The sequence below is a fragment of the Daktulosphaira vitifoliae genome, unplaced genomic scaffold (assembly GCF_025091365.1).
Source record: "Daktulosphaira vitifoliae isolate Bord-2020 unplaced genomic scaffold, ASM2509136v1 Scaffold_1, whole genome shotgun sequence".
Taxonomy (NCBI): domain Eukaryota; kingdom Metazoa; phylum Arthropoda; class Insecta; order Hemiptera; family Phylloxeridae; genus Daktulosphaira; species Daktulosphaira vitifoliae.
In genome coordinates, this window is record NW_026099572.1 from 49,462,925 (window position 1) to 49,487,856 (window position 24,932).

The window sequence follows — 24,932 nt, forward strand, 5'->3', positions numbered from 1 at the left end:
TAAAAAAACTCTAATTTTTAGATTAAAAAAAAATATCTCAAAATTAAGAATTTTTAATTCTTCTGTTTTTTGAAAATGTTATAATTTTTTAAAAACATTAATTTTAATAAAATTTGAATAAAATATACTGGATTTAATGAGCTTTATTTTTGTGTGCTATTTTATGAAAATTCATCGAAAACTCAAGTACAGAAAGGGTTTAACAATAACTAACACATGTAAAAAATTTTTTTAGCTTTTTTTTTGAAAATATTTTGGAACGTTTGTTCACTTTTAACCTATATCAAAGTAAAACTCTTGAATTTTATTGCAATATTAAAAAAAATTTTAATTTGACTGTTGTTCTATTATACTAACTTTTAATTTAGTATACATTTAGAAAATCTTCGTTTTTTAGAATATTATTTAAATTTTGTAAAAATTATTGTTATATTGTTTTGTTATTTTAAAATCTATTTCCATACTTATTGAAATGGCTAGATTTTCAAATAAGTTTATTATTAGTAATAATTAATAGTATTTTTATTTTTATTAAACAATATATTCTTTTGTTGCAATAGTTGACTACACCATATGAAATAAGGTGTAGTCGAGCGGAAACGTCAACATTTTGCGAACACTATTTCGAAAGTAACAATTGGATCCTTTAACATATGATTTGATAACAACATATTAATAAGTTTTCAATTGAATTTAAAAAAAATTGTACTGTCTGATAGTCTCTTCGGAATAATTTAACAAAATGTACAAACACATATGACTCCGTGTCCTACTTAATAATGTACATAATAACTAATAATATTTATATAATAATTAATGTACATTAGTAGTTTTTATGTAAAGTAACAATATCAAAGGTATATCTTGCACTAATCTCCTATCATCAAATTGTATAAAAACTCAAAAAGTTAACGCCCGGACAGGGACTTGAACCCTGGACCCTTAGGTTAAAAGCCTAATGCTCTACCGACTGAGCTATCCGGGCTATGAACAAAACTGGTTATGTGTCATTATTTATCTATGAATTTTAACGTGATTCTAGTAAATATTATAATTTAGCTGAATTACTTATAAATATTTGACCATAATATTATTTATTTTTAATAAAATGAAATGTTATTAGGTATTTTTTATGTTAATAATAATATATTTGGTTTGAATCATGTACATAAGAGAATGAATTTTTTTTTTTTTAATATTTTAATATAAGTACTGAAGTCCAGCCCAACCCATCTATACTTTAAAAGCAAATTGATTATAAATTATGTAATATGATAAGTAACACATAAGTTCAAAAATGTCACTCTAAATTTTCAACTAAGTGTATAGTTATGCATAATAATTGCCAGCGTAATTTCTAAAATCTTATTACTGTCTATTTTTTTTACACCCGTAACTTTTTAGGTTAACATCAAGTCGGATATTAAACCACTATACCAATTTATTTGGTGTCGTTTACAATCAAATATTTCGATACTCGAATTACGCATTGTGTCTTTTTTATTTTTAAGATTAAACTTAATAAAATAAAATATATCCAGCAATTTTTATTTGACATACAATATCAATCGTTTTTTGTATAATATTATTTGAAAAAAATGTTAAATTTTAAAGAATTTACATTAAAGCTATAAGTTTTACACTTTAGATATCATTACAAGAGTGTACTCAAAAACTCCCGAAGTTTGATGTTGATCAATTTTATGTAAATATAGATAATAAAAACTATAATGTACAATGTAATTTATTAACTATACTTCTCACCATTTTTTTTATTGAATAATAATTTTTCATAAAATATGTAGATTAAAATTGAATTGACCTCTATAAAAATTGTAAATTTCAAGCTTATTGTAAAAAAAAAATGATTCCTAATGAAAAATTGTAGGGGTAACTTTCAAAAGCGTAATGTAATATATTTTATTTTTCATTTATATGAAGAATTGTCAAATAAAATTTTAAGAAGTCAATAACCAGTACTATATTATTACTTTTTGAGTTTTTATAAATTGTAGTTATAGGCAATCGGGATGCGTAATGTGAATAATTTTTTATCTGTGTGTTATTCTAAAAATAGAGCATCGTTAAAAACTACCCCATTCCTCATCTTTTCTACATCTTCAAATGCTTATATCTCAAAAAGTAATAAAAAGTAAAAAACTAGCAATCGACCAGTATAGTTTATTTTAATTATTCTTCATTTAATAGTAAAAAAATAATGGTTCCAACTTATCTTACCAACGTCCTATATAAAATCTACACTTAAGAATAGTATTTTCTTACAATGAACTTGATTTTTACAATGGTTAATAAAAATAAATTATATTTTAATCTATGTATTTTTGTGAAAACTATTTTTTAACGTATGCATAATGTGGTGTTGTACTTAATAAATCACAGTGTATACAAAAATGTATATATTATAGAGATAAATAAATAATAAATTATGATAATTTGTAAAGATAATTTTAATTAACGTTTATAGGGGATTAGAAAATAAAAAGTGATAACCAGTAAGGTAGTTTTAAATATTATTGAGTTTTTAAATTTAAGCAAGATTTATGTTTTTTATTCAACTATTGTACAGTTTTTATTACTTAAAACTACTATGGCACAAAATAATTTAGCCAAGGAAATCAAGGAGGTAATGAATTTTATATTATTTTATTTAAAAACATTAATACATCATAAATATTAGTGTCTTTATATTGAAAACTTCTTTATATTATATGCATTATTTCATAGGTGTTAAATTATTTATATAATTCAATAATGTCAAGAGGAAATTAAAAACTACACATAAGAGTAAAAAGGAAACTACTACATTAAAATAAATATTTGAGAAAATCGAAAACTAATTCTGTTAAAATATTGTAGTTCATTAGTGATAAATAATTAAAAATCAAGAAGGGAATCTTAAAAAAAGCATATCATTAAATTAATTTTATTCAAGTGAAACCTTAAATTTTCATTGAATTAATTAGCTGAGCAATTTAACTGTTTTATATAACATAAAATTTACTAACAATAGTGTGTTTATTACATTTGAACTTTTATAATTTGTATTTTAGTTTTTTATTCTCATAAAAATAGTTATATAATTTTTCTTATTGTTATTTCTTACAATTATCATTTCTCGAGGTGTTGAGGACGTCATACATCGTTTCCTTTTTCGTTGTTTCCGGTGCGCACTTCACATCAGAATTTTGCATACAACATATATATTTCATAGCCTAAGACAAACTATGAATAAAAATACATAGTACACCTGGATAGGCATTCAATTAATAATAAACACCTATAATCATGTTTATGCATTATAGTCGCTATGTTTGTATAGTCTTTAAAAATAATATAAGCGTACTTTTAGTAAAGTACTAAATGTAAAAAAATACTTATATTTAAATTTTTCTTTTCGCCTGTTGTAGATTATATACTATTTTTACTAAATGGCGATCCGTCACGGTTTTTGCGTTTGATCGTGGTGCTCTTATGTGTATAGATATACTTGTATATTATAAAACAATGAAAGTTATAATTTCACTGGAGAAAGGTGTGCGGAAATTCTTATGAGTTTAATAACATTCTTAACATCTTCACTAATGAATATACAAAATCTCATGTTTAAGTATAATGTACTTATGATTTAAGAAACTTAGTACGTATAAAAGAGAATATCATTGCTAGTGCATTATAAGTTAAGGCTAATGTTTAGTTTAAATGTAACAAGTAGGCTTTTGTAAAATTTTCTTACATGGGCTGATTTAATTTTAAATTATAACTCCTACTTTATGAAAAAATAATATATTTAATTATGTTATATTTCAATTAACTTTCATAAACATTATCAAGCTTCCAATAAAAAAAACAATAATAATTAATAGTAAATTTTGAAATTAAAGTAAGGACATGGAATTAACGAACTACTATTATTCAGTTATACTGTTATTCAAACTCTACAATAATGTTTTTCATTCCTGTAAGAACAAAAAATCTATTCTTTAATGAGAATCTCTAATATCAATTTAATGTTAAGATGAAAAAAATTCAACAAATTTAGCTGTAATTATAATTTTCAATTAAAATTTCTATAAAAAATAAAATTTCCAATATTTTTTAAGAAAATGAACGTCTTATCCTGAATTATAAATGAATTATTATTTATACATGTCTATAACAATCTGTTTTGCAAAACAGACTTAAAAATTTATATAAACTAAATTTTTTTTATTAAAAATTAATTTAAATTTATGCATTTATAGAATTAGACGATATAAGAGAGGTTTTTTCCATTTTAAATTCTATTATAGTTATCAAAATAGACTAAGTATAAATTTAAAAATCAGAGAAGTTTATTGATATATCTCTCAGTAAATAAATTGTATTGTATTACATTATAAGATAATAAAAAAAAAATAAGTATGGTAATTATAAAAAGTACAAGTGTTTCTTGTAAATGTCAAAATGAGAACATAGCTAGAATCAAATTATTTTCTTACTTATATTTCGTTTAAATTGTATAACTAACATTTTAGATACATTCATGTTATTAATAAAACTTAATTATTTTATAACATAGAAGGTAATAATATGCTGAGAAAAGTTTTATAGACGCGAAAACTTTATATTTTAATTATACAGATATTGTTTGGAGAAAACATAGTTATAATTGGTTAAAAAATATTAGACGTTTTAATGAATGTACACATTATTAAATCTAGCGTAAAAAAGTTACAGTTTTCTATTATAATATTGATCGATTGAAAATAGATAAAATTATATCCAACATTGAAGTCTGTTCAAATGTTATTTATGCGATAAAGTATAATTAAAAAATACATAACATTTACTTTATTAATTAATAATGTATTATTTAAACTTAGACTGGTTGCTAACATGTTTAAAAAAACATTTTGCGTTAAAATTATTTTAGGTATTGGTGAAAGGGGTGTTATGGATCATTTATAACGGTCACAAATGCGTGGGTCTTACCTTAATAACCATTTGTAAGAGCATATTTACAAAAAACAATGAGTGGAAATTTTCGAGTTTGTGCATAGTAATTATCAATTGTTGCTTTAATGCTTTGTTATAGTATAAATTTAAAATGATCAGTAGACATACGAGTGTACTTATAATATATTTGTTTAGTTATTGACTTACTTAAGTATCAACCTTTATTTGTAGAAGTTTTTTTGTATCCTTTTGTATTCAGTTAACTTCTTATAAAACTAATTTCTAATAAGCTAATAAGTATTACTTATTACTTGTATTTTCTCAAGTGTGAATACATCAAAAGTACATTACAATGTGGATGCAAGTTAACAACGATGTACAAAAATTTTAACGAAATTAATTATTATTATTAAATATTTGTTACTATCATAAGCTTATTTTAAACTGGAAATAAATGAAAATTAAAAATATGCTTTTGTAAACTCCCTTTATCAGATATATTATATTTTATCAGAACTGAAATGCAAATTATTAATTATATTTTTGTTATAAACCAAACGATTACCATAATGTATACCGATTTTGAGTTTGAGATTGTATTAAGCTTATTGTGATAAAATATTTCGAAAGTATGAAACAAAATTATTTTTTAATTTCGAACGCAGTTCCTGAATTGTATTATTTTTTATAGGAACTCTGATATTAAACGAATGAACAAATAATGCAACGAGTATTTTTCTTTTCACATAATAACTACTATGATGTAAAAATTCTCCAACTATAACGTTTTTTCCTAAATATTATCCTTGATTTTATCACATTATATTTTCCATTATTAGTATTATTTCTTTTAACGCATTTGCTTATGTTAATATCTTATTCCTCGAACACGATTTTTCGTTTTCGTTTTCACGTAGTATTAATGTGTCGATCGTGAACAAATAAAGCACGACACGTATTATTAAGATATTGCTTAGTCATATATGGTTTATATATACATCGTAATAAATGATAGTATATGTACTATCATTTATTACGATATCACGTTGAAAATATCAACCTGGCAATAATAAAGAAAATAATCATAAAAATGACACTGATATTAATATCATAAATTCATTTTGAATTCTATTTTCAATTATTTGATCGTATAATAATTAAACTATCAATAATTCGATAAATTTCCTATTCAGGTCTAAATTATAAAAAAAAAAAATAATAGTTTGTAAAAGTTACATCAATTAAAAGTATAAGGGTTTTATAAGTTTTGAAATGTAATTTCTTCTAGTATAAATTATTCTATATACCTTCTAATCATTATACCATAAGCCAGTGGCCTACACAGAAATTAAATTTGGGGGGGTTTTTGAAATTTAAAGAAAATTAGATGTGACACTGCCCATACTATTCGCTCACAAAAATTCCTGTTTTCGATTACTTTATTGTGGAAATATTTTTAGTATGATATGATCATTTTAATTGTTATTACTTATTGTTTATCGTCCAAAATTATCGCTTAGCTTATAAATTTTGGGGCGGGTTTCAACCCCCCCCCCCTTGCGTACTCTAGTGACATAAGCAAATATTATTCATTCATGAATCCATGATAACATTTTATTCTAAGTACTATTTATCATCTCTTAGCCGTAAAAAATGATTATCAATTGACTTTATGAATTAATCAAAATATAATCTATATTTTCCTAGAAACTTAATTTATAATCAAGTTAGTGTTAATGTCGCGACTGCTGTACCGCACATATCAGTTTTACGACCCATTTGTAGGTCACCTGGCGTAAAAAATTTCTCCTTCTTAGACCATCCATTCACCGATACATCATAATGCACATGTCAATTGCCACCGGTTTTAATAATTTTAGTTGCTGGAACAAGGAGATCTCCTCCTTTCTTTTTAAAAGTTATCGAAGGTTCATGATAAATAGAATTGCATTTCAGTTCATTAAACCACACACTAAGCATGTACATTTACATAATATATATATAATTTAAGTTTAATATAGTCAAAAAGTATTTGAAGGAACACATGATGTACAATTTTTTTGCGAACGTTCGCCTTTAAATAGATAAAGCGCAATGTTCACTATATCTTGTATACAAGGTAACAAATAAATAGATAAAAAATAATAATGTTAAATAAATCTACATATTTAATATTCTCCCTAAAGCGTAGATAAAAAACTCCAATTGTTCAGAATTAACTACTGGAAAGTAACATACATAATTGTTAATAAAACATTTAATACCCTAAACTTGGATTTATCTAATTTTTTATTTGTCAAAATTAAAAAAACACACACATATATATATATAAGGTAAGATAGAAGAAGTAAAAAAAAAAACAGTTGACACCCGAAAGTTTAATTAAATCTCTTAAAGAAAATATTCATCATAAAAGCTTGAAATGATAAAAAGCTCATTAAGAAGTATTTATTGTTTATAGGATCATTAATTAATTAATAAAAGAAAATCAATTTACTTATATATAATTAGGTTTGTGTACTTCAGGTAATATCTGTAATTCAGATGTGTATAATAATTATAAATATCTATATATTAAATTTAATGTTATATTGTATATTATATAATCTTGAATTTAAAGTATATAATACTAGTATTTTTGCAGTCTCATGATATTCAGAAGTATTTGAAATACCATTCTTTAGTTAATATAATTTATCCGTTATCTGCATGGATAACAACCGTACTACATTTTGTTAGGAATGATTAGATCTGCACTAATGAGAATGATGATTATGGCCATCGATTATCATATGTAACGAAATAAAAATAGTAATGCAAATTCAATAATTTACAACTAATTCAATTCAATTTTGTATGGAATTTAAAAATAATATTAAAAAAAAATTAATTAAATATCTATTGAAATTGATCATCTAACATTGCAAAATATATGAGGAAAGTAAGTCTCCAGCAATAGGTTTCTTTTATTTTATTTTAATTAAACATATTGTAGATCACTTGATTTTTTTTTTTTCAATAATTAAAGAAAATACGGTTTTCATTTTTTATAAACAAATAAATTTTTAATTTTACCACAACAAACATGTATAGTATTATTAAAATTTAATAAATTTTTAATACCCAATAAAAATGTCATAAATCCATTTAAGTATAAATAGTAATTAAAGACCCAATAAAATATTACTTTGAATTATTTTCCACAAAAACGAATAAAAATATTTTTTTATTTATTGCTTGTCATTTAAAAGGTATTTTATTTTTTTCAACATATTTCAGATAATTTATTTTATGCTGCATTCAACTTCATTACATATTTATTGTTTTATAAACGTCAACATAATTAATAAAGGCAATAAGATTTTGCAAAGTACACAATGTTCGAAATAATTTTCGTATTTAATTTTTAGTTTTAGTTATTATCGATGTAGACATAATGCCCATGCACTCAGACCTGTTGGTCCATTGTGCGCACCTCATACTGAATTGTCTTGATTCGGTTTACCCACCTAATTTTCGTTTTTAATATAACTATCAATTAATAAAATTAAAAATGCTACAAAGTATATTTTCAAAATATTGAGTTTTAATAACGTTATCAATATTGAAAATCATCACATTTTTGAACATACAGAATAAATCTTATCCAACCATCATTTGAATTTAGTGAACAGTAAAAATATTAAATGATATTTGTCATTTCAAGTTAATTGCTAAATAATATAGTCCATACAACATTTTGAAAAAATAATGTGTATATTGTTTAAAGTAAATTTAGGAAACGTATTAGTAGTGTATAGACTTAAGCTATATGTAAGTTATACGGTTACTGTTGCATTTCTAAAAAAACTAAAGCTTAAGATAATATTACTTGAAATAATAGTATATTCTCAATGAAATATTTAGTACTGACATACATATTTTATATGAAATAAAATCAAAATTAGGTGATAACCATTGTAAAAAAATTTTCTTCATCGCTCTTTGTCAGGCATGATAGATTTATATTAATCATTTTTTATCGCAGCTGTACATCACGCAAAAAATTAACGTAGTGTACATCCATGAATCATTTTGTACAGTCGTGCGGCTAAAAACTCCTTTGGCGTTTTGGCACATTTTTGACCTTGCTCTTAAAACAAAGGAAGTGTAAAATTAATGGTAATGATCTAATTAGTTGTAGTCGCACGTATATTGGGTTAGCAAGTCGTTTATAAATTTTCTCACGTGATAGTTAACCTTTTCATCAGCATTTCCAACTGGGAGAAGCGTGTGGGTCGTAAAATTAATTGTACCAATTTAATTATCGATCGCACTATTGATTAAAATTAGGAATGTTGATTCTTCACAGCATTAGGGTCATGGAAAACTATAAGATACAGGAGTACTTAATACATTCCACGAATTAACATTAAATCAAACAGTGAAATATTTTACTTGGCTATTAAAACATTTGAAGTGCCCAATGTTTAATCATAACTGGAAATAAAAATAAAAATTTGATTTTAAATTTTTCAATCCAATTCAACAAATTGCCATTTTTGTATTAATTGTTCTATTATCAATTTGACTATTGTGAAGTATTTTTTTTAATGACAATTAAAAAATTGTACCTTCATGTAACTGGTATTATCCTTATACAAAAATTCGAGTATGTTTATAGTTTTTAATAAGTAATTATATATATGATCTTAGCACGAAATGTAAATGACATAAAACCGGTTGCCAAACGTTTCAGAACCCACTGGTTCATAAAAAAACTTTATCTGAGCTACTCAAACAACAGATGATACGCTCTGATTAAAAAAATTATTTAATGGCTGAAAGTGTCATAAAAATACAATTAATACGTCAGTTAAAATCTAACTAAAAAAAATTTTACTGCTTCATGTTTTCTGTTTAATTACTTCAATATTTTATTATATTAGACTAAAACGTTACAATTTATTTGTTTATAACATTTTTCATAAAATTACATAAATGTAAGAAACACAAGCACTCATCCAAGAAAACAAAAAGTATAAAATAAATCAATGGGACGTTTAAATGTATGAAATACACGTTTTAAATTGCCTTTTGAGATGTTACTTTTAATTTGAATACACGACATGGCGTGTATTTCAATTAAAAATACACAAACATAGCTTACCGTATAGCAAATTATGTACAACATAGAAATATTTTCATGTCAACATTAACACATAAATTTAAATCAAATATATATAAACTAATTATATTTTGATGAATATTTAGGACACACAACAAGAAAAGAACATTTATATATATTTAAATACTTGACAGATAAGTTAATATATTTAATAAAATGAAAATAATTTCATCAAACGCTATGTATTTCATATAAATATTTTGATTTCGATAAAATACAAATTGCAGGCGTGCTAGAAGTTCTACTATAAAAGCAACCAATAATTTTTATAGTCTAAAGTTCTGTTCACTGAAATCACGAAAATTATGTATAATTTAAATATTTAAAGCAAAAACGTCTTATGTTTTTTTTTTTAAATAGAAACTCAAGTTGAAAATGTTTAGATAATATAACGCCAATTAAGTCCAATATAAATTATTAAGTCAATTTATGTTCATAAAAACTAATTATAAAAATCTCTAAGCGCACACATTGAGCAATACAAGTTATCATATTTAGTTATTCAATTGATATCTAAATCAGTTGTTTATCTTAATATATACAAATTGAAGTATTCCAAAAAGTTATTACATTAGAACATTTAAGATTACCACAACATTGAAAAAATTCGCCAACGATCGTTACGATACTATTTTACTTATCAGTTACACATTAATAGTATGTAGGAAAATGAACTACACTACTATTAAAGTTTCAAAAATGTTTTCATTTAACTATCAATCAAGTTTACAGCGTTTGCCAGTTTAAAATGAGTTGAATTCAACCCAATAAAAAGTTAAGTATTAATGGAATAAGTGCATAATAATTATAAACACATCACAGAAATGACGTATAAGTAATAAAATGTTTGACTAGGCGTGTTCGTAGCTGAATATTAAAAACGTGCAAATTACTGAAAACAATAATTTTGTGGTCACGTTCTGAGAGAACAATTAGTGTAATAACTTTTTTGCAGAGAATCTTTATCGTGCGCATGACTTTCAAAGTGGAAAACAACCCATCAATTCCATACTACCGTAACTGTATTAATATTTGGAAGTTGTTAAAAAAAATTATTTGAAAACTATAGATATGGTATGGTGGGCTCTACAAGTATAATGTGATTTATCAACACTTAATGCTTATAGAACCAATGAGACTTATCTATCTATCTTCTACTCCGGATAGATGATGACGGACTAGAACCCGCCACAAATATTGAGAGTTTACCGGTCATTCTCTTCCTATTTACTTTAATGTGCTGCGGCTAGAAAAAGTAAAGCGATTAAAGAGTGTCAGTACGGGAGCAGTTAGACATGAAATAAAAATATCCCACTACTTGTATTGTTTGTGTGATAAGTTCAAAAAATTCCCAAATAATAATAAATTAAGACAAAATAAAAAAGAATAGATTGTTACAGTCTACTTAATGAAATATTTTAGTAATTTAATAAATAATCAAAACGAATTATAAAAATAATCTGCATTTTATTTTTTAAATCATAAAATTAATTTTAATTCAATATTATTATGTTTTTGACAGCAAACTTAACAGATGACACATAAGGAAAAATGCAGAGCTAATAGAAACTACTATAGTACCATTATTAACAAGCTACAATAAAAGCCAAAGACTCCCATGTTTAGACACGCGAAGTAGAAAACTGATAATGCAAATGTAAGAGCACCCCAATTGAATGGCAACTACAGACCCGAAAGAAGACCAACAATAAGATGGTGTAATAAAAGATTAGAAAATAAAAGATGTGACGGATTGCGAAGATAAAATTCACAATCGGGAAGATTAGAGAAAAATGTTCAAATCAAAGAAACAAAATTTCTTAAAGAATTGTAAAGCCAAAGAAGAAAATTATTAAGCCAACAATATTACATAACTATAACCAAAAAGCGTTAATATAGGATTTTTCGACTAAAAACTTACAAAAGAAAAGAAAAATCTAGGAAAATGAGATTAANGTACAATTATCACATGTTGCAACGTGTCTGGAATGTTTCTTACAAACAAATTGTTCGCAGTTACAACATCTGACCGTTGTACGATTGCACTTTTTTCCGCCACAGATGTGACAAGGTCCAGATTTTTTATCTGTTTCTGTAGCACTTATTGTTTGAGGTTGGTGATGATATTTGTCCAGAAATATTTTGATGTCTTTAGGAAGAGTGTTTATCTGAGCTCTTATTTTCAAATGAGTCTCTAAAAGTTCAAACCCTAAGTCACTTAGGAATTCACGGCGACGTTTAGTGGATAGGTTATTATGGTAAAATACTACCTGAGAATTTATACCAGCCAAATCTAAAAAACTAAAAAAAATTCTTAGGGGCCATCTCCGTGTTTGCCGTGCAGTTGAGTACGCAGCGCACATCTTATCCACCGTATCTACACCTCCTTTAGTAGCATTGTAGTTGATATTTATCACTGGTTTACCGGTCTTTTCATCAATACCTTCGCAGTCATGCATTGTTGATAAAAGCAAGACACATTTTTTTCGTTTGGTTTGGATAGAGGCAAGTATTTTATCGTATTGAAATCCATATAAGCATGAACCAATTTCTCGTGACTTCGTTACAAATTGAGGAGGTATCTCTCTTTTGTTGGCTTTGAGAGTTCCAATCATAGTTAATCCATTTTTTATTAAGTTATCAGCTAATGGAATGCTAGTATAGTAATTGTCCATTGTAATATTTCTATTAGAATGTTGAATATTTTGGGAAAGTCTTTGAACAATATCGTAGGGTTTATTAGATACATCGTAAGGTCCTGGCCTCTGTTTTCCACAGTACACTTCAAAATTTGATGTATAAAAAGTTTTACTATCACACAGCCCATAAAATTTCAGTCCGTATTTGGCTGGTTTTTGCGGCATATATTGAACGAAACCACATCGTCCTCTAAATGCGAATAACATCTCATCAATTGTTGTGAACTCGCTAAGGCTATAATTATTTCTACAGTTGTCCAAAAATATTTTGTATACACATCTAATAGCAGCAAGTTTGTCAGTTTTTTCTCTCTTCGCTCTAGTAGACAAATCATCAAACCTGATTGTTCGAAGTAAGAAAAGAAATCGCTTGTAACTAAATGTTGCTCTTGTGATCAACATACCTGTTCCATCATCTTTCCACAATTCTTTACAGTTTGCACGATTTCCGTGCTTCACACCGATAAGGAACAATATACCAAAAACAGCCATAATTTCATCACGAGACGTGTCTTTGCAATCTCTATCTCTAGAGTATTTTACTTGTGCTCTTTTTGTAGCAATAAAAGTATTTGTACATTCGACAATAATATCAATCAAATCTAGGTTTATAAATTTGAGAAATGCATCAATAGGTCTCCGAGTATCTTTGCAAATTCGAGTTGGACCAGGAGTAAATTTTATAATATTTTTCGCTGGTACTCTTGAACGTTTTTGCACGGGGGACTTAGAACTCCAAATGGTTTCACCATCTTTTCCAATAAAAAATACAAAATCGTTCTCTGTATCATCAACCTCCATGGTGTCTACATCCTCTACTGAAACTTCTGAGCCACTGTCATACTCATTTACCTCTACAGCCTCAAGTTCACCTTCAACATCAGAGCCGTCGATATCTTGTGTTTCTTGAACCTGTCCTTGCCCTTCATCATCAGATTGTTCAAGAATAAGCCTAATCTCTTCCTCAGAATAGTTTTGTTTCGCCATAAGTAATAAATAAATACATATATTTAAATTATGAATAAATATAATAAAAAAAGTCAAACTAACTTGTAATAAAATAATTTGCAATAGTTTCTATCAAAATTTGAATAATAAAAATACTTACATTAGTGAGCGCGTGCAGAACGGAATGCTGCCGAATGAATTCTATCACGTTAAATCTTCACTGGTGACTGATAGTATGGAGGAAAATAATAATTGATATATTGATAATATTACTAGTGTTGCCAACTACAGGTACTGAAATTATCTAGCCTTTCAAAAATACATACTAGTATTTATCACGAAAAAACTAATTTGGCAGCACACAGTGCTGCTACGCGTCCACCGGAAGGTTAATATTACATATGTTGTTTTCATTATACAATTTTACGATTAATTAACTATATCACTTAAAAATAAAATTAATTTGTATAGACAAAATTATNATATTACATAATATGTTGTTTTCATTATACAATTTTACGATTAATTAACTATATCACTTAAAAATAAAATTAATTTGTATAGACAAAATTATAATAGAAATGAATAACTTTATAAATATCATTAAATTAAGTAGAAATATAAATTAAAACTGTGTAAGAAATTGAGCGAATGCTTCTAAACAAGAATAATGAAATTTAATCGATATAAAATTTAATGAATTTCACTAGAGCAATGTTCTTTAGTATAATGCTTGAATAAATCGTATAACTTAATTGTTGAAATTCTGCAATTATTTTTAAATTGAAAATATTGTTTACAAGTTTACATAATTTTGGCTCAGATATTTTAGAAATATTAAAATCTGAAAAAAAATCAATTGTATTGTTCAGGAAAATATCCGGTAAAATTTTTAAAAACCAATAGAACAAGTGAAAAAATTACTTTTAGTACAACAAATAGTTTTACCATTGAAAGTTCAATTAATTGTTAAAGCTGCATATCTTATAAAACTTTTTTGAGTCCGGCGTATGTTACAGGCTTTTACAGTGAATCTTTCACCCCAATCAAAGAAAGTAATCATAAATACTTCTTCTCCGTTATCATCAATATCAACGACATTACACACACTACTGTACCATTTTTCATCACCTAATAATAAAAAAATAAGAATATTAGCAAATTCTCTTTTGGCTATAAATTTTAACTCAAATAACCCATTATTTGATGATAATATACTGCAATTTACTAGTTTATTGTCTCAAAATTTTTAATATTGAATAAAATTAATAAACTCATATTCTAATGAATTCATAAAATACAGTAGTTTATAAATATAAATTTAAAATATTGTTTATTGTATTTAACGATGCATAGTTCATTTATTTGCGGAACGTAAATGTCCTGTTTCTATAATAAGAATCTATACATTTTTCCAGTGATCTAAACGTTCTGGGTTCATTTGCTTTAACCATGATTAAATACTATTCGGAAACATAAGTCAATTTCAGGATATATCTATGATTTACAGCTAAATTGAAATTTTTTATAGTTAATTTATTTGGTATTGTATCACCTCTAACAATGGTTAAAAAACGTTGCTCGTCATAAGCATTTTCTTGCAAGACATTAAAAAAAATTAGTTTTAGTTGCTAGGTGTGTGCGTTTATATACAATAGCACATATTAATTTTTTTTTTTCAAAATTTATTAAATATAAGTAAAAAAAACTCAATTTAAAAGTTTTACTGTCTGATTTTATAATAAATATTAGCAAATATTATTACATACATTTGTAAATAGTGCAAAGGCCAATTTTTCTGACACAACTCCTGGCTCAATATTTTTAATTTTCAAGTTAAAAAATCACGTTTTTCCCTCGACAATGAAAAAGTATATTTCGATTCAAAATCGTTTGCCAGTAAATCTTCAAAACCAAATGTATGAACACATTTAAGTTCTTTATCTAACAACAACAATACATTTACTATCTCAGACGGAACATTTGGTGCATTATTCAAATCAGAATCTACCAGCGAAAACCAACACAATACTCTTCTATGAGACCTTCATACAACAAGGAGACATTGTGCTAAAAAAAATATAAATTGAATTTTTAAAATAAATTTAAAATTACATAATTTTAAAACAAAATAAACAAGTTTTTACTATTTCAGAAGACACAACTGGTGTTATTTCTGAACCGAAATCTACCATTTGAGAATCATTGCCATCGTGTCTCATTAAACCGTTATTCCACCTCCATCAAAAAAATTTCAATTTTAATTAATAAATGTTATTTATTTATAAAGTTATATATTATTTATATTGCTTATATTTTAAAATTATGTTGGAAAACATTTAACTACTGATTTTATAGACTATAGAATAATTAATAATTTGTACTCATTATGCAAAGCCGTTATAAGGATTGATCTAATTTTATTCCATATATTTTCACGTGTAAAAACTACAAGAAGTTATCATTAAAAGTAAAAATTTCTTAAATATGTTATTATTTTTTACTAATAAAAATGTATTGTTATAAATTTGTGTTAATAAATATATTTAGTACTTACACAATAAACACACGGAATCTATCATTTCATTCATATATTATTTTTTAAGTCTTCTGAAGTGTTTGGTTCTACATCATCTTTTACTTCCAAATCAAATTGATTTCCTGTTAAAAAATGTGTTGTTTTTATAATTGTAAAACCTGAATAAACTTCATGGTTAGATTAAAATTATACTTACACTGTATAAACGATAATAACATATAAAAGAGCCCTCAAAACTGTAACGATAAATAACAAAATTTCAATATGAATTAATAAATGTTTTTTATTTATAGAGTTATATATTATTTATATTGCTTATATTTTAAAATTATGTTGGAAAACATTTAACTACTGATTTTATAGACTATAGAATTATTAATAATTTGTACTCATTATGAAAACCGTTATAAGGATTGATCTAATTTTATTCCATATATTTTCACGTGTAAAAACTACGAGAAGGTATCATTAAAAGCAAAAGTTTCTTTAATGTGTTATTATAATATTTTATTATTCTGTACAAGTAAAAATGTATTGTATCGAAAATAAGTGCTTGTATAACATAATACGATGATAAACTTATATTGATAATTATATTATATTATTATTATATAGTACTTACACAATAAAACAATGAAATGTATCATTTCATTCATGATTTTTTTCAAACTAGAATAAAACTCTAACTGTTTGTTATATAACAAAATAATCAATTAAAAAACTTTAAAAATTTTTTTCGTTTTGAATGCACAATATCTGTTCAAAAACTGATATATCATAAATTATTAGAAACTATGTATTAGTAACTAAGGTACTATTAACAACTGTAGAATTCTATCTTTCAAGCCAACATATTTATAATTAACAAATTAATAAATCTCAATAAATTTTCCAAATTTATTAGTTATATTTTAAATACATAATTGTTAAAGTTATTTTAACTACAGGAAGGTATTATTAAAAGCAAAAATTTCTTTAATATGTTATTATTTTTTACAAGTAAAAATGTATTGTTATAAATTTGTGTTAATAAATATATTTAGTACTTACTCAATAAACACACGGAATCTATCATTTCATTCATATATTTTTTTTAACTAGAATAAAGCTCTATTGTTTGTTGTATAACAAAATAATCAATTAATAATACTTTAAACTTTCTATTTTGAAGGCGCAATATCTGTTAAATAACTGATATATTATGAATTATTAGAAACTATATATTAGTAACTAAGTTACTATTAATAACGGTTAATTCTATTTTTTAAGCTAACATTTTTATAATAAATTAATAATGCTTAATAAGTTGTCCAAATTTATTAGATATATTTTAAATACATAATTATTAATATTGTTTAAATTTAGATAATTTCTGGAGTTATTTTTCGAAATTATATGAAGAAATACTACGAAATAATTTTTAATTAAAAATTGAATTCTTTTGATCAATTAAAAATTACAATGTAATTGAATAGTTTGTATCAATATTTTAAATATATTTAAATACATTTTTAAATACAATTGTTAAAGTTATTACAATTTAGATAATTTCTGAAGTTATTTCACGAGATTGTATGAAAAAATACTACGAAATTGTTTTTAGTTATCAATTGAATTCTTTTGATGAATTAAAAATTATAATATAATTGTATTTAACGTGCTTTTAAATTGTTTATACATTTTGTCCTAAAATCTTTTTCATTATGGTTTTATAATATTAATCTATTATGAATCATTAAAATAGTAATTTTTTAAAAACTAATTTTTATTTATTTAATGAAAGTTCGAAATGCAGAAACTTGGACAAAATATTATTCATTTTTTTTGTAAGGAAGAGCAAGCACTTATACAATAATTTAATATAATTTAAAAGTAATTGAAGTATCTTATCCTTTTACTCATATATATATTAATAATCTTACCATACAGTATCATAATTATTATTATTAAATTTATACTTAATGTCCTACATGGTGAGTATGGAAAAATAGAAAAGAGGGGGAGGTGAGTTCTTAAAATCCGTAGCGGGTTCTGTGCCCGTGTCTCTATAGAACACGCCATATCTATCTCTATCTACTACCTATTTACGGTAATAATTCGTTATTTGAAAGACCTTAAATAGAATATGAACTAATTAAAAACAAACACTTGATATTGATTAGTTGAATGTTATTTGGAAGTTATGTGCATAAAAAAAACATTCAATGTATTTTTTTATAGCATTCAATACTAAGATTCAAGATTTACGTCTTTGAGTTTACAAGTAAAAAAAAAAAAAATTACCTACAATAAACAGGGTTAACCTAAGATCTCTAGATTCCTAGAGGTAATTTCCTTACGTAAGTAAAAATATAAATATTTCAAACTTGCCGAATCCCAAAATAAATTAATGGAATCGCAGATTAGCCTTCTGAACCAGACTGGTATTGGCGATACACTAAGTAATTAGTTAATTGGTATTAGTTTCAGTATTTAAAAAATATAATTTCACATCTAATAAATTATACAAATGTAAGGTAAAGCAATTAACCTTATTCTCTTTAATTAAACCAAGTTAATTTATGGAAAAAACACGGCAAGTAAAGTTAACTTATAAATATATATTTATATAATTATTTAATTATAATTTAAGTAAAATATGTATGTTGCCATTTAAAAAAAAATAAATTGAACTTCTATAAGTTACAAGAGATTATGCTAAAAAGTATTTAGTAGTTGACAAATCAAGAAATACAGGTATATACAATTCAAAAAAAAGAAATTTGTTTATTTATTTTATAATTATTTTTTGAGTAATTCAGTGGCTTATGATAAGCGAATCATTTTGTGAGGCTATTTGAAATTATAGTTAAATAATAAAAGAAATTTTAATTAGAAATAAATACAAAAATATATATTTTTATCATAATCTAAAAGATTGATAGTCAAAAGATTGTTGGAGATGAAAAAACGTTATTATCCAACATTTCGTGATCCTTTTTATCTCATATAATATATATAAATGACTTTCTTCATATTAAGTATCCAAAATATAAAATACGAATGTTATACAAAAATATCAAATAGGAAATTAAAAAATGGGGATAACCTCCCTAATCACCATTTATCTGCCACTGATCTAAGAATGGACATATCATTTTGGTGTAATAAATTATCGTTATTCGTGTTTTTATAACTTTTCATTTCAATTTTCTTTTAGTTATTTATGCTTAAAGTCAGATAGTATAGTTATATAAATAAGTGGGACATAACTAAATACCCCATATAACCCCCCTTGAAAAAATATTTAAAAATTTATGTAAGTGTTAGTTAAATATTATCCGTTTAACATTAAACAGAAGGTAGCTACTCTTTCCAAAAAAAATGTTCTAGCTAAAATTGCTTACTATAAATTGAGGTAATGAAATACATGGCGAGTATTTTAATACTTACTTGATAGCCACTCTTGTATATTCGATTTCTCTTGAAATAATAAGTATGCTAAGAAAATATTTTTTAGTTTTATATACTTCTTGATTTATCAATTATAATAATTTTTTAATTCATCCTTTATATCTTATAAAGCTATCAACTTAATTTTTAATGGAAATATAACATATTTAACTAGCTTATAAAATAAAACATGATCTAATTAAGACAATCATTTTCTATATTAGATTATGAGATTTTTTATTATTTAGCTTGTTAAAATTAGAGTACAAAATATTGAGTGTATATTTCATACTAAATTTGATTTTTATAGTATAAATGTATTCATTTATTGTACTAAATATATTTATAAGTCTTATAAATCATAAAACTTGTAATTAGAATGTAATTGAGGAAATAGGAATTAAAGTTGTTCATGGAATAATTCAACTATTCCTTCCAAAAATTAAACAATATCTACAAATTTATATCGAAGCCTTTTTTATGATAGTGATTTTGATTACTGTTAGATGTCATCTATACTTGTCACCACTATGTCATGTCTTCATCCCTGTGATGATCTTTCTTTATAAATGCTTAATAAACGACTTTTATGTACCAAAAAAAAAAAAAAAACTAACATTAAAAATGTAAATATATTAGTAAAATACTATAATCGCACTTTAATTTAAATATCTATATTGTGTATAAAAAGATTTTTGAAAATCAAACTTTGTAGTTATACTTCAAAACACCATTAAAAGTTCTAGAAAAAAATGCGATTTATAAAAAATGTTTGTAGTACTTTTAATCATAAAAAAATAGAAATTTTTTGTTTCAAATATGTGATGATATTGGAAAAATGGATTCGCGATAAAAAAAAAAACTCAATATCAAGCTTCGTGATTTTATTTTGGAGTCGATGGGACAACTAAAACCATATCTTCTTGACGATGTTTATTTTTATTTTATTTTATTTACAAAGTTGAGAAACTTTTTTAACTAGGATATATTAATATTTTTTTCAATTTTTCTAACTACTGGCGGACTAATTTTAATTGTTTGCCTTGTAGTTAAACTCTATAATTATAATTTGTCATTAAATTGTTATTTTTTTTATTTATTATAGTACCTACTAGATATTTTTTCTAGTATCTCTGTTAGTTATTATTGTTGAATTTTTAGTGGTTTTTGTGGTAAGTAAATATGATATTTATGTAAATTATTAGGTATCGTTATGGTATTGTTTTGCTTTTTCTCATTCCCATAACTGAAATTGAAGCCTTGCTTATGCCATCCTATATGACAACAGTGGTTGTCATACCATTTGCAATAATATTTAACGTCACACGTTAATAGTCTCACTATAATCATTATTGTGACAGCATTAAAAAACATTAGTAATTGACACCTTTTGACATGGACAATGACACAACGTTATCGAGTGTAAAAATCTGGAGTATCATCAGTTTGTCTGGCACATATTATTATCATTATCATACATAGACATTTACCGCTTTAGAAAATTACTAGCAAACATAGAACGTATGCATATTTTTTTTTTTATAAAAAGTAAAAAAAAAACAATACACTCATAAAAGTATCACTGTCAACCGAATAATATTTTTATAACAATTTTCAATCAAATTAGCATGACATTATTCAGGAAAGTTCAAGATACAGTTATAAGTATTTATAAGAAAATAATCATGTACTTTAGGGTGAAATAAATTATATTATTGCGTTTCAGTTTTGTATAGAAAGTTCACATACACTTTTTCAGTGAAAACAAATGAATGGCCAAATTAGTCATATTGTTTACTGCCGTTTAAAGAAGAAAAAAATGTGTACAACGGTATTCAAACAAACTGTAGATTAGTGCGACTTGAATATTAAAACAATTCAAGCAGCTTAAGTTTTTGTGAGACACTTAAATAACTCTCAAGTCAAATGTTGAGATTATATTTGACTATCACTTATTTTCTGACTACAAAATCTTGTTATTTTGTGTACAAAATCTTTATACATAACTACTGATAATTACTAAAATGAAATTAACAGAGATCACACGTAAATTACTTAATTGTTTTTTATTTCTATGTTTAGATTACTTCAAATAGTTATCATACTTTTTAATGTAGTCTCTTAATTATATCGCATTATACTACTTGTGAATAAAAAACAGTTCTTTTACACTTGTTATTGCCACTTTCAACAATAAATGTCATGAAGCTATAATATGAACGATGTACTCAGATAATAGATTTATGCTTCCGCTTGTAAAACGCATCTAAAAAGTATGTTGTTTTACAAATAAGATATAGGAAAAAAATGTTTATTGTTCAATTAAAAAACTTCAGAATTATTATTTTTTTAATACACCAATAAAACTTTTCGTATACTATACGCAAACCATTATGTAATTTTTTAAGGTTTAAGCTTCACCCGAATTTTAAACTAGACGCAGTCAAAGCATTTACGTAAAAATGCAAGTTAAATTTACGTTTCATTTTTACACATTTAAGATGAAATTTAGATAAAATTATTATAATTTTATAAACATAATTTGAAGGTTTCATCGTCATTCTCTAAGTATGAATATTTATTCAAGTCTATTTAAAGTTTAATTACAAATATTTAGCACTTTTTTAGTTTTATCTATATTGGGTGTTCCACCATGATCTGATATCTTTAATAACTTTCAATCCGGTAAATATTTTGGTTACTTTTTTTTAATTTTTACACTCTTGGACTACGTTAAAAGCATAATTTTTATTATTCGCCTCTAATAAGAAAAAATTAAAATACTTTTTTTTTATTCTTTAATATCAAAATTTGAAAATAGTCATATTTATAGACAAAAACTTTTTTGAAGGCCTTATATGAAAAAAGTATACTAAGTCAAAGTTATCGACCTAATTACTAAATAAATAATGAAATTTTTAAGAAAATTGAATTTTCTATTTATTTATCGTCATAGCTTCCATATTAATGAAAAAATAAAATAAATATATACTAATATATGTCATACCCATAAACAAAGCCTGAATCAAAATTATTTATTTTGTTTTTATGTTAAAACAGTTAAAATGTTAACAATATTATTACATTATATGTCTTAAATAGTTGAAACGTTATGGATTTATAATGTTTTCTGTATTGTGGTTTTAAACAATATTGATTGTTTATGTTTTACATTTTTCAGTATTTAAACATTACTATTTCCTATGTTTTTCTACATTTAAAAGTTCTTGATAATTTTTTATCATATATGAGATTAATTATATTAATTGACGTACAGTCAAGTCATCGCTTGCATGTAAGAATTTCCCTCGCAGTTTTTACGTTGAGAAGCACTCACTTAATTCACAGCTATATTTTTCCCAAATTTATTGTATTTATAAGTTATAACGAATCATTTACGTTTTCTGTTTAGTATTGTATTTTATTTTACATCGTTTTTAATTATGTGTTTTTTGACATTATTATACATTGTTATAACCATATCGTTATGAAAACAGTTTCAAGCCCTGCTCATAAATCGTTCGATTGATTGAGAAACGTATAATACATTTAATCATCTAAACTGCTCTTAAGACACGCGTGACTCTCAGTTTTTGTATAATATGATTAATTCTTAATGCGTACCTACACGGGCAATGTGTACCAAATAGATGGTATTTGATTTATATAACACAAAACTAGTAAACATTCAATTAGCAATCAAACCTAGAAAATAAGTGTAACGATTGTGCCGTTGATTTAGTGTAAGAAAAACCGAACAATGTAGACATTTGTATAAGAATAGTATACCGGTTGTACCAGTTACTCTCATTTGGTCCATTGTTGTCATGTCCAGCATAAGGTATCGTGTAAATATGATCTCTTGTGAAATTTTTCAAATGCATTTCGATACTTTTTTTGTAGGATAAAAACATTCACAGAAGTTTTATATTTATTTTTAAGGAATTGAACTTTTGTCACATTCTTACTTTAAACTGAAATACATGTCCATCTTATTTACAAAATGTCTTTATCCGTTGGATATCAACGTTCTATTTTAATTTATAAATGTTTACGATCTATGATTGTTGTCTCCACAATTGTAAAATAATCCTCTTCTTATGCAATATGTAACCGAAGAATATGTAATTGCATCTTTAACCACTCGTGTAATTACATAAGTCATAGTACTACCGATGTACGCCCGGAGAAAACGATTTTGTACCCACTATATAATTGGAAGTATCTTCTTTGTACATATTACGACCGCCTGATCACGACAAAAAGCGCGGTATGGTTATCATATAATTTCTTATCGCTTACACTAGGCGCGAAAATAATAGCCCAACTGCTTTATACTATGTTTTATCCCCGAGGAAAAGGACAAATGATAGATATTTCTTGGACAACACATGTAATTTTACTAAAATATCTATTCATTGCAGTTAAGTCAGTAATATTGGCGTTTACGATATAATTATATATAATTTCACTATATTTATAGCAGATTTATATTAAAAGTTATTTCATTTGTTGTTTAAGTATTTTTCTAGCTACAGATTTTATAATAGTATTGCAAAATTTATATGAATATAGACTGCACAAGTCTTAAATTTTTATTTCACATTTCTATTATTTTATTATCTTTTTTTTATGCACAATCGCATCGTAGCATTTTAAGATAGAAATGTTAATCACTTCCATAAATCAATCTATATTAGCTATTACACTAAATCCTCACTAAACTAGGTCCCGACTGTAATGAGTTTTTTGCTGTCTCAAAATTAAAATAATAGCGAGAAGTGAAAAAAATTATTTTAAAAGAGAACTTAATATTCAATATAATGTGTGATCTTATCTAAATTTTATTTTTTTGTAACAATTCGATATTATGCCGAGTAAACTTTAAACTTCTATCATCTGCATAATATTCATTGGACATTCAATGTATAAGAGATAGAACCTTTTGGTTTTAATTTTTGTGTGGGAGTGATAATCCAAAAATGTTTTCTAGAGATAAATTTTGTTACCATAGGTACAAATACGAGAGCTAGGGACTATTAAGCTCTCCAAAAATCTAGACAATTTTTTACAAAATATGTTTTAGGATAAGAGGAAAGTTATTTAGTCACCTTAAAATTTATACTTTATGCTGTTGTCACATACAAGATAAATAGTAGAATTATTTTTATTATTTGAATTTTTTTTATGA

At 24.8% G+C, this 24,932-nt stretch overlaps 2 protein-coding genes, 1 long non-coding RNA gene and 1 other non-coding gene across 4 annotated transcripts in view; 1 reads left to right on the plus strand and 3 right to left on the minus strand.

The window, feature by feature from the left end:
* LOC126896731 (uncharacterized) overlaps positions 1-24,932 on the plus strand; it is a 395,864-nt gene that overhangs the window by 302,195 nt on the left and 68,737 nt on the right. The window lies entirely within an intron of this gene.
* On the minus strand, positions 913-985 carry Trnak-uuu (transfer RNA lysine (anticodon UUU)). Its single transcript has one exon. It is a non-coding gene; the product is annotated as a tRNA-Lys (tRNA).
* LOC126894008 (piggyBac transposable element-derived protein 4-like) lies at positions 12,061-13,809 on the minus strand. Its single transcript, XM_050664631.1, has one exon. It carries the CDS (start codon positions 13,807-13,809, stop codon positions 12,061-12,063), a length of 1,749 nt encoding a protein of 582 aa, XP_050520588.1.
* LOC126896746 (uncharacterized) lies at positions 14,669-16,006 on the minus strand. Its single transcript, XR_007701924.1, has 3 exons — positions 15,918-16,006; positions 15,540-15,840; positions 14,669-14,901 (listed from the first exon to the last, which is right to left on the minus strand). It is a non-coding gene; the product is annotated as an uncharacterized LOC126896746 (long non-coding RNA).